Here is an 11687-nt window from a genome sequence, read left to right as displayed (position 1 = left end):
CTGGATTTAAATGGCTTCTCAGCCCGGGAGGCACTGCCTGTGCCCTGGATTCAGAAGGTACACGCCTCCTTGGGAAGCCAAGGCGAGAGAGACAGCGGCTCGCTCACTCTCTCTCTCTCTCTCTCTCTTTCTGCATCTGCCGGGGGAGCTGCCGCTGGTATTTTTCCACAGGCCTTTTCTGCGATCTCGGGGCCTAGTTCTTCCCAGCCAGGCCCGGAGTCCGAGAGAGGGTTAATAGGCAGGAAGCTGAAGCCATCGCAGACTAATACGGAAGTCAGATTTTTGTTTAACTGACAGGTTTAGCAGGCCTCAGCCGTGGGGGAGGGGGCCGGGGAGGGGAAGGGAAGTTTGTAGATGTAGGCATGTGGCCTGCTAGGAGCGCCTTTGGCTTTTCTTAGGGTAAGGACGGAGGTGGGGGTGGGGGTGGGGGCCCTGGCATCCTGGCAGGGAGGCTGGAAACCATTTTGGTTTTTCCTTTGAGTTCTGGCTGGCGGGGGCGGTGGGGGTGGTGAGAGGTTAGATTCTGGGCCGGGGGACAAGTGGCCTCCCTGGCCTGCTTTGTCCAGAGGAGGCATTCGGACAATGACGATGCAAACTTTGACCACTCGGTTTCCCCTCCTCCCCTGGCAGCCTGAGTCCTCTGGCCTCTGAGAAGCCCATGGCTGCTCTGGGGCGATTTTGGGGTGGGGTGGGGGGGCTCTCCTCGCCTGTCTGGTTTGCCCAGAGGCCTGCCTTCCAGCCTCTTTCTCTTGCCCCTGGGCCCTTTTCCTGGGCCTCCCCTCCCTACAGCCATCACTCCCCACTCTCCCCCCGACCCCCCGCGCGGGTGGGGGGCAGAACATTCTGCTGGATTGTTCCAGAAAAGGGTCAGCCTTCCTCCCAGCGAGACAGAGCCGTTTCTGAGGGGGCAGATGAGGTTGAGTCCTACCAGCTCACCCCCCAAAACTCTCCTGCCCGTGGCCTGCGGGCCTCAGGCTCTGCTGGAGCAGGTCAGGCTGGCTGCACTGGTTTGCCCGCGCCGGGAAATCTAGTCAGGGTGTGGGAGAAGGGCGTCTGGGGGCCCCTTTCCTCAGTTTTTCTTGCTGCAAAAGGCCTAGCTTAGCCTGTCTTTCTCTATGCACAGGATGGCTCTCTTGCTCACCAGAGCCTCACAAAGATAATCGCTCAGGAAGTGTCTCAGCCAATCCGCGGCCGCCTTACACTCCGATTTGCCGGGGCAGCCAATCGGGGGTGCGCTTTCATGAGGCGGCCAGATCATCAAGCCGAAGTGCCAAACCCTTTTTCTGTGAGAACTAGGAGCCTGTCCTCCATGTTTTATAAGTATTGACATTACACAGTGTTAACAATGCATCCACAGAGGTAAGCTCGACTTTTTAACCATCTTTTCTCCCCCTCCCTCTGAGGCATCCGCATTTGTGGGCGAGCCGTGTGATTTCTTGTGGCTGGCCGTGCCACACTCACCCCACAGCACTTAGCTTAACTTGGAACTGTTTAGAGAGAAAATTTTTTTTTTTTTTTTTTTTTGCTTTCTTGGGTCACATGGCTAAGTAGCCATTAGCCAGAGCTCGATTTTGCAAACTGGCAAGGGCCTGGCAAACCTTTCCTTCCACCAGGACATGGTGTTTCTAGAAGAGTGTGAAGCTAGATCCTGGTATTGCCAAAAAAGAAGCTTTTTTTTTTTCCTTCCTTCCTCCCTCCTCTCTCTTTCTCTCTCTCTCTCTCTCTCTGAGCAGTTCCCCCCCCCCCACCCCCACCCTGCACTATTGTCTTCTCTTGTGTCACATGCCTGCTGGGGAAAGAAAATGGAAGGTAAGCAAGCAGGCTCCCCTCCAAGGAGAGCTCATGGCAGACAGCAAAGCAGGCAAGTTTACCTCCAAAGAGGTGCTGGGAAGGCTGGACTCAGTGCTGACCAGAGAGGACGTGTGTTTGAAAAAGAACCAAAGGCCTCAGCAGAAGAGCAGTGCTAAGGACAGATCCTAGGTCCTGGGGCCTAGGTGGGTGGTGGTGTCTCCCTATGGTCTTTTCTCTTCCTGCAGGGTTTCTTCACTTGAAACTACATTGTTCAGCCTTTTTTCCTGACTTCTGTTGATACAGAGTGTTCTTCTGCAAAGCCAGCCTACAGCCAGCAAATGTTTCTGAAAGTGTTTTCTAGGCTTTGGAGGAAGTTTTTGGAGTAGGGATGGGGATTGGGGGTGGGGGGGAGTGTAGGAGGTTGTGGGGGGAGAGATGTTGGACAACATCCTGCAATAAATCAGAGGAGTCTTTTGAATCCCTTAGCTTTCTCCTCTTGCATGGTTTTCAGTGAACTCATGTATCCTTTCTGCTGCTTTTTCATTCTCCTTTCCTTTTACATTGTATCATCCTGTCCTCCTGTGTGATAGAGTGCAGAGGAAATAAAATCATGTCTGTGGCTCATGACAGCATTCCATATTCAGTGGTTGGGTTGTGGTGTTGTTGTTGTGTGTGTGTTTTTAATAATCCCGTGTAACTGTTTAAAAAAATTTCCTTTTTGATCAAGTCCCAAATCTGCCAGCCTGTTCTCTCTTCTTAACTGTGGAAAAATGAGACGGTTGCTTGAACATTTGTTGGGTAAGTAAAGCAATCCATTTCTGTGACCATGTATAAAGAGTTTGGCGAACATTTGGGGTCTGTTTGTAACAGGGGGGTCTTGGCTCGAGCCGCTGGGGGCCTTTTTTTTATGAGCAGGAACCCAAGGAGGGCTTTTAAATAGAGTCTTGATTTCAGGTGACTGTTTGAATCCACTGTTTTTCCTGATAACCTGGGGCTAGGATTGAAGATTATACTTCCTGTTTACCCTCAGACAGGGAGAAATTGTTCAGTTCATTGTGACTTGACTGGAGACCTTGAATTGGGTTTGTTTGGATATTAAGTAGAAAACTCTGGGGAGGTAATCTGCTTGTGAAATGTAAGGAAACTGCTTGGTGTTAGAGTCACAGAGCCTTCAAGGCAGGGGGTTGGGGGGAGGAGCTGGGGGTGGTGGTGGTGTGTGTGGGGGGGTGGTGTCAGTACTTATGTTTTAAGATACTTAACATGTCTGTAAAAATCCCACCCACCGCCAAACTTGGTCTGATTCAGGATTCAGTACATCCCAGACCCGGCCTTTTTCCAAGCCTGCCCTACACATCTGTATGCACGCCTGCCTTTACTTCTGATTTATTTCTCACTTTTTACATTTCCCCTTGATCTCTCAAGGCTGCAGCTAGAACTTCAGAGTGAAAAAAGTAGCTTCTTGTTTGCCTCAGTATTTCCCTAGACGTTCACTTCATACATTTCCAGCCTGGAGACCAATCCAGGACTGTAAAAGCTGGAAGTATATTCAGTTGCTGTATTGTGCCATCTTTATGGAGTCAATAATCTTTCTTTTAAAGTGGTGTTCAGCAACCCACCTTTGAGAACCCATTGGAAAAAGGTCATTTAATAACGAGGAATGTACCTCAGTCTAAGCTTGAGAGAAGTCTGTGTAAAACAGGCCAGCTTCTCAGAGTAAAGAGACAGGCCGTTAATGATGTAACGTACTTAGAACTGTGTGCTTCTACCCCACACCAGAAAGTTCAGACACTTTAGCTCTTTTCTTTGTTCTTATCTCCTGGCTGTAAATGAAAATTACATATTGAGGTTCATAGGAGCAGTATCTAATCACAAGACTGCTGGTTTCTTGCCGTCAGTGCTTGCATAATGGTGTATTTGTTGGGCTGGAAGGAAACCTAAGGGCAGGGCATTTGTCCTCCAAAAGCTTGCATTAAAATGGCTCCCACAGGTTTGCAAAGCCAAGATCTGTTTTCAGATGTGCAGCCCCAGCAAGTTCTCAGCCCTGGACCACGCCAGCCTCTTGCCTCTGGTACTGTGGCCAAGCAGCAGACATGAGTCTGTAAAAAGTTAATTGCTCTCAAAGTAGTGTTGTTTTCCAGTTTTCACTCGGGGTGGGGGGTGGGGGTAAATAAATGTCTGCATTGCAGCAGGACTAGGTAAGAGGCAGCGGGGCTGGCTCGCAGTGCAGCCCAATGGGCTTTCTCTTTCCAGCTTTTGGACCAATAGACTTGGAGGAAAGGTTACAGATTGACAATTGCAGTGGCCGGACCCAGATCAGGCCTTCTGGAAATTTCTACCATCTTTGTTCCTTTTAGGAAAAGGAGGTCCGCTGAGCTGAAGCGTCTCCTAGGTTCCATGCCTAGGGCATCTCCCTCCCCTCACCTTTTCTTTTTTACATCAAGGTAGACGGGTTCTCTCTGCCACATTTGTAAATTGCAGAGGGAGGAACAGAACCGTTGGGCTGTTTTCCTTTTTCCTTCTGCCTCCTCAATCCCCAAAGAGGATGCACAGCTGCAAGGAACAAACACAGACACACTGGAGCTTTTGATTCCTCTCTCTCCCTCTTTTTTTTTCTCCCCTTCAAGACCCTCCAGGATGGATTCACTTTCTGCTTTGGGAAATTAAGTGGCATTCGTGTGGGGGAGGGGGAGTAACTGCTTTTATGAGCTCCAGAAAATGGTCAGTGTTCTGTCTGTAACTAAGAATTAATTATATATAATCACTCAGTAAACTTTCTACAGAGTTTTTCTAATTGCTGCGCAGTAACATGGTTTGCCTGCTGAAGCTGAGTCTAGTTACTTTTATAATTAACAGCTCAAAGATTTGAGTCGGAAAGAAAAGCAACAATGGGGCCTCCTGGATTATAAATTAGAGATGAAAACAATAGTTTTTTTTTTTTTCTTTTTTCTTTCTTGTTACCCCTTTTCTTTTAAACAAAACATTCCCCTTTTTCTTACCAGGGGAGAACAGTAGGGAAATGGCTTCAGGTCTTAAACAGGAGAGGTGGGGGTGGGGGGGGAATGAGTCACTCTTTCAGAAAGCGGGGTGACAGCAGCCTAGAAAAACCTGAAGGCAAAGGTAGGTTTTTCTTTTTTGCAAAGTCCAGCCACTTCTCATGTGTGTGATCTCTTTGTTTCTCTTGCCTCCTTTTCCCCTTCTGTCTTCTGGGCAGAGGCCACAAACATTTGTCAGCTGGGAAGCCTAGTCTGGCTTTGCCTCTGCTTTGACCCTGAAAAGAAAGATACCTGCAAAAGTGCCTTGGTCACCCCACCGCAGAGAAGGAGGAAGGGACAGTCAGTGTAGCAAGCCAGCCCTTGCCTTGCCTGCAAAGGCAGAAACAAGTAAGGATTCACTCTTGGCTTCAGGTTGCTAAGGCTATGGCTGCCCTTCCCCCTCCACCCCACTCTGCTTACTGATAAACAAGCAGGCAGGAGCCATTTCAGCCGTGCAGCGAACTGGGCTGCCAGCCTGTCCCTCCTCATCAAGATTACCTACCTACCGGCCGGCCAGGAGCCAGCCGCCCGTCCTCGCTCTGGCACAGCGTTGGGCACTCTGCCCTCCTTTCTCTCCTGAAGCTCCAAAACAGTCACCTTGAAAACTCTGAGGCCATGCTCAGACCTGTAACCGTAAATTACATTATCCACTATGAGGCTCTTAGCTCGGCCTGTGAAAGCAGGTTTTGCCAAACCCATGGTTAATTTTGAGGGCTCTGTTGGGGGTGGACAAAAATTAATTTGTGAGTATTCTTCTGCGCCTTGGCTAAGGGGGAGGTTTTCCTGTTGTCTCCTCTGCAGACTCGGATTGTCTTTCGTTGATGTTAACTGTCTTAGGACTGGCTGGGTGTTGGGGGGCCGTTTCCAGGCTTATTAAACAGCCTTTTTATTTTCCTTTGGCCTCAGACTGGGGTACAGCCCTTCAGATGCCTGCTGCCCTGGAAGCACTTTTCATTTTCCCCAGCTCCTCTTTGGTAGGGATGCAAGGCTGGCTTCTAATCTACCAGCAAGGGGGAATGGGCTTCTTTCCCCCTCCCCAGCCTGCGCCCTTTTAAGATTTTTGTTGTCTGCACAGACACCTGTCTTGTCTGCACTTTATGCCACAGGGCTGCCCGAGTCCTAACCTTCCACCCACCTAATTCGAGGGTAAGGGGGCCTCACTGTAGAGCCTCACGTTGAAGGCTCAGGATCTGAAAGAGAAGGGTTTTCCTTAGGAACCTGTGACTTCACAAACTCCCCCTGTCACTGCAGATTTTTTTTTAAGCCTCTAAACGTTGGGTTGTTGGTGTCCTTTGGTTGAGCTTTTTCCTAGTTCTGATATTTAGGAAGGTGGCTTTGAAACTAGCAAGGCTGCTTAAGCCAGAGCTACAGCTATTGAACAAACTGCTACCATTTTAGCTTCAATACAGGAATGAGGCAGTGTTGCCAGACGCCATTTTAAGAATCCTGCATAAATAGCTTAGCTCCCGATGACTCTGCCTGTTTTAGGTGAGTGCTTATATAAAGCTGCTAACCATTCCCTCCCTCCCCCGCCCCCCCATTTTTAAAGAAATTAATTGCAGATTTAGGGAAGCATGGTGTTTGAATTTTGATATTCCCTCTTTTGTGATCTGGAAGAGGAAAGATGTTTGTGTCTTGGGGATGAAATATTTCTTACAGCCTGGACCAGTTTGGTATTTTGAATGAAAGTAAAAAGCTGAAGGAAAAGTCCTTTCTAATGATTGCATGATTCTTGAATTGCTGTGTGATGGTCCTCAGCTGTAGACCCAGAGTCTTGTGCATGCTGGTTATATATTCTTAGAGGGGTTAGATATTCTTGGTTAAAAGTCAAATAGTAAGGGCACTTGGGGAAAAGAAATATCTGGGCATTGTGTTTCCAGGCAGTTTTCTATCCAAACTAGCTATTTTTCTCTTTTCTCTCTCTCTCCTGGAAGTGTGGAGGGGATGGGATTCCTGGGAATTACGGACCAGCCTTGAGTCTTCAGAATTAATAATCAGAAGGCTTAAAACATCCTGGAGGTGCAGTTCATCTGCAACTTTTAATTGCTCTTTTCCAGTGCATGCAGGTTAAGTAAGCAGAGGTTTTCTTGCTCAGGCATTGGGGGAGAAATCTTTTATTCTTTCTGGGCGGGATGGGATGGTCTTGGTTGTCTGTGCAGGCGCTGGTTATTTCTTCTTTAATTGCCTGAAATGTATCAGTGTGTGAAATCCAGGGGCAAGTGACTTAGGCGAACCTGTGAGTGCAAGAGGGGATGGTGGTGGGGAGCATACAGTATATACAACTAGTCGGTGGTGTATTTTCCTGTTGGGCTGAGAGGCTGTTGTTTGATTTTTAGCTAATTTTACTCTTTCCCTTAGCAGGCCCCCAGCCGATCTAAAAAAAAAAAAAAAGTAATGTCAGTTTGAAACAAGGACTGCTTGTTCCATTGTTTTGGATTTAAATAATCGGGGTTGCTGGAAGCTAGCAGATATGGAAGGAAAAATGCTGTGTATTTTGTAAGACTTTAATGTGTTAATGACAAGAGTTCAACGTCTTTTCTCCAGACGTGTAGCCTCTTTTTCTTAAGTTATTATTTGACTGTTTTTTTTTCCCTCCAAATGACTGAACAGTTCTTAACCTAAATTGACCGAGGTCTGTGGGGCATTCAGACAGGTACAAATCTTTTCTCACCACTACTTTTGATGTAATATTCATATTTTTCCCCTCACCTAACAACATACTAGTACTTAACACTAAACCAAAAAAGCAAAAAAAAAAAAAAAAAAAAATGAGATCAGTGGTGTAGAAAAAAGGAAGTCCCTTTAGATGTGGCTATTCAAAATGACTAATTTTGCATTCTGGTCTTTGCTTTTGTAAATGAATTTTTTTTTTCCCCCTTTAAATGCATAGACATTGCAGTTTCCTTTAGTCAACTACAAGTTATTGTGTGTGTGTGTGTGTGTGCGCGTGTGTGCGTGCATGCATGTGCATGTATGAGTTCCCTTTGGAAGGATGGGTTGCTGATCTGTGAAAAAGATGGTTTTCTGAAATTGTTGTCCTTCAAATCCTTGGCTGAAGCTGGTGGTGCTGTTGCTAGAGTTAGGTGATTATGGTGCCCACTTTGTAATACTTGGAAAGATAAAACAGCTTAACTTTCTTTTCCCTCTTTTCTGCTCCAGCATTGATTATCTTAAACTCTGCAGCAAATAGCCACCCCTTTGCTAGTTTGCATTTTCTTAGCCTTTCAGCAGCTTTCCTCCCTGAAGTATTCAGCCTCCTCTAGGCTGTTACAAGCCAAATAATTGTTCTCTTGAATGCAGCCCTCCTCCTTGATCAATACACCTTTGAATGTTTTCATCACTGCAGAAATCCTTCAAGTGGGTTTGGGGTGGGGGGGGGGGGCGGGTAGGCTCTGTAAATGCATAATTGTTTCTTTTCACCACCGAGCATTTTGGTTGGATACCAGATTAGCGTTTCCTCCATCACTCAAAATATGGGATCAGTTTCAAGAAGTTTAGTATTTCACATACTTCGTGCTAGAGAGGGGAACAGAATTCTAGTTGCTCGAAAGATCAAGGTTGCTCTTTGTGCTTTTGAAGCTGACCATTTTCCCCCTTTCTGAAGGGACCGCCTGGGGCTTTCTGTTAAAATTTATTTCCAGTCACCCCAAGCAAGAAACCATCAGCAGCATCCATTTGACAGTCTGGGTATGTTGTATGCAGGGGGGTGTGTTTCGAAGTTGAGAATGTTTGCCTCTTAAGTTGGAAGAAAAAGTACCCGTGCTAAAATCACCTGCCACAAATCACTGTTCTATTATTGCATGTTAGCGACGTGTTTAAATTTCAGAGGCGCTGGCTTCTGACGAAAACCGCTTGTGACAACATGTCCGTTGTTTCTTTGGTGGTTTGTGTCCCAAGCTTTCCCTACAGATGCAGTGTGAATGAAATTGTCAACGGGGTTTGATATCAGAGGCCTAAATGTGTTAATATTCTGGTTTAAAAGGAAACTATCTTTCTTTTTCTTCTCTTTGCTGAGACCAGTGAAGTTGGAGGCCTCCGAGTTCTTCTAACTTAATCCTGAGCTTTCAGCTCTTCCTTTTTCTATCTAGTCTCATCAAACAGAACTCTCCTAAATGCATCTCCATCTCACCCTGAGGTTCCAAGCCATTTGGGACTTCTCTTTTGTCTCATCACTGTCCCAGACAATGAAACACAGGCGGGACATTCTGATTCTTCCTGCCTTACCCAGCCTCCCTCCTGTCCTGGCTCTTGAGTCTTCCAGAAAATTTCAGCCATCTCAGTTGGAGATGCACTGATTTCTTCTTGTTGAACCACAGTCTGATGGAAATGCATCTAGAATAATTGCTCAGATTCTTATCACTTCGCTGTCAGCTGAATGCTTGGAAAGTTCCAGCACCTCAAATAGTTGGCACTTTTAAAAGCAGATCTTTCCTGGCTTGGCCTGAGAGGTGTATGTGTGTCCATGGGAAGAATGGAAATGACCTGCACTTTGTTCAGCTGGGGAGAATTCCGGCCAAGAGAGGGAGAGAAGATTCTGGTGACGGGGCCTGGTTTTCCCTACTTCTTGTCCCAACCCCCGACTCTCAGCTTGTCTTTTAAATAATCCTTCCTCATTCCACTTTGGTGGGGGGGTGGGGGGGAGATAATTAGTCACAGCTCAGAAGAGTGCTGAATGCTTTCTCTAAGCCATGCCTGCTGTAGAGAAGAAACATCCCAGGGGCTGGGAGTGTGGAGACCCCAATCTTAATTCCTGGGCTAAATGCTGGTGGTTTAAATGTTTTGAAGCCAAGCCTTCTGCTTCTAGCCTAGGCTTATTTTTCTACTTTGTGATTTAATGTATATATTTTCACGTTCCTGCCTCATCAGGGAATTTTAAGATTTAGCAGGGAGGTCTGCAAAGATATTCTTTGCCTTGCAGAACTCAAGAGATCAGAACTCCAGGTACCCTGAAAACCATCTCCAGCCTGAACCCAGTGTTAACAAGAAACTTACTTACTTGGAGGCTGGGTTTTCATTGGTCTAGGGCCGGTAGATTGTAACTGTGTGTCTCATTTAAAAAAAGCCTTTTGCATCCCCCAATAGCATGACAACTGGAATAGTCATTTGACTTCAAGAACAAACTAGTATTTAAAAAAAACCCTATAGGAATCTTAACACTTCGTTTGAAATCAGATGTGGGTTTCTTTCCCCCTGCCTCATCTAAGGATGGGGGGATTGTCTTAAAAAGGTGGCTTTGTTGTTAGAACTTCTGAATAAATGCCCCCATGGGGCAAGTTCTCAGTCTACCTAAAACGTGAACATAATTTGCTCTGTTTCAGCTTGGCTGAAGAGGAAATAAAAACAGAACAGGAGGTGGTAGAGGGCATGGATATTTCTACCCGCTCCAAAGGTAAGTAAAAACCTTGTATTATCTATTCCAGAGCAGAGGAGGAAATTGGAATTCCTTTTTCTTGTTGTAGTGCAGTCAAGTGTGGCTTATGAGCCGAGGTTGCAACACTCCTCCCATTTTAAGAGGTTGGCGCCTTTGATGGATGAACCTCATTTATAGAGAAATCTCCTCCTGATTTTCTTTTCCTTGCATGTCTGGGTAGGTGTTCTGACCTGTTGGGAATTGTCCCGATAGTCAATTTTACGTGGTGTGTGTCATGACTGAGGATGGCTGGCTAGCTCTCTGCAGGGTGACTTTTGGGAGTAAATTTAAATAAAGCATGTTCTAGAAGCAACGGGCATCTCTAGCTGCTTCTTGGTTTCCGATTTTAATAAAAGGTCTCTTTGGAATCGTGAAGGTGGAACGAAGGTGATCCACTTCCTGGAAAACTGTGGTCTTGGTTAGTGAGTAAAGGAAAATGTTAGGACCTCCTGGAATGCTGGGGCCAGTGTTAGAATTTTGCAAGTCAGAGAAAACATGGGTGTGCGCTTCTGTTCAATCCTGTGGTAGAGCACCTCAAAGATCTCCTAATTGTGGTATTGATAACTTTTCGTTTGGTCTGTGTGAGATTTTACGAGGTTTCCCAGTAAGGAAGCACTTACCCACATTGCCTTCGGGTGCTTTTAGAAGGCTGATGAAAATGCTCGTCTCCAAACTAAGTGGTTGTTTCGTGATGTTGTTACACATTCGACATGTCACTGGGTCCCTGTGCTGGGGGCGGCGGGAAGGGCTAGACAGAGGATGAGTACGGACTCGGCCAGAAAGACTCCTCTCCAGCTCAAGAGCTTCACAAAATGTGGTTCCATGAAGGCATTTGGGACAGCAGAGCTTTTTGAGGATTTTTATAAGACAGCCTGTCATTCTGGGCAATGATGAGGGTCAGCTCGTGGTGGCTGTTGTTGGGTCTGGCCAGCCTGACGGGGTCTGGGCCTGGTTCAAAGAGGAGGGGTGGCTTTAGGTGGGCGGGCCAGGCTGCCCGGGTGGGTGGGCAGTGCCTGGGGAGCGGGAAGAGGATGTTGGGAGGGAGACAAGGCCCAGTCTAAGGCCTGCTGCCCTTCACCACAGCCCCCACCCAGCTCTGGCTAGACCAGCAGCAGAGCTGCAGGGGACTCTGAACAAAAGGTGTCTGGAGACAACTGCTGATGGGGAAGCAGGTCGCTGCTCCCCTGTTGTGGTCAAAACTGACTGGAGAAGAAACTCAAGAGAATGGGAGCTGGAGGCCGGGCTCTTCGTCCTTGCCCTGTGGATCACTTAGACACTTTTCTGGCTCTGCTGCTCAGTTTTCTTATCTGTAAAATGGGTTGTTGGGTTAGATTCCAAGAGTCCTTCCACCTTGGGCTTCTCTTGTAAAGATAACACTTGCTGGGGGCGTTTATGCAGGCTGTGCTTGGAGGTTCCAGGAGTCTTTTCTTACCCTGGGAAGGTGTGGGAGTCTT

General features: G+C 47.0%; 1 protein-coding gene across 9 annotated transcripts in view; it reads left to right on the top strand.

The window, feature by feature from the left end:
• Positions 1-261: 261 nt before the first annotated feature.
• ZMYND8 (zinc finger MYND-type containing 8) overlaps positions 262-11687 on the top strand; it is a 116200-nt gene continuing 104774 nt past the window's right edge. For 3 of the 9 annotated variants that reach the window (XM_043885112.1, XM_043885110.1, XM_043885102.1), the window contains exons 1-3: positions 263-399; positions 1124-1359; positions 10142-10212. In XM_043885112.1, coding sequence (XP_043741047.1) covers positions 1346-1359; positions 10142-10212 — 85 coding nt within the window. In that variant the 5' untranslated portion in view covers positions 263-399; positions 1124-1345. Of the gene's footprint in view, positions 400-1123; positions 1360-1549; positions 1652-1790; positions 1810-2518; positions 2590-6291; positions 6312-10139; positions 10213-11687 lie in introns of those variants that run through there. The other 6 variants (XM_043885105.1, XM_043885111.1, XM_043885106.1 and 3 more) reach the window with 6 other exon arrangements.

This window comes from Cervus elaphus, chromosome 23 (genome assembly GCF_910594005.1).
Source record: "Cervus elaphus chromosome 23, mCerEla1.1, whole genome shotgun sequence".
NCBI classification, from domain to species: Eukaryota; Metazoa; Chordata; class Mammalia; order Artiodactyla; family Cervidae; genus Cervus; species Cervus elaphus.
This window is presented reverse-complemented; position numbering and strand designations above follow the sequence as displayed.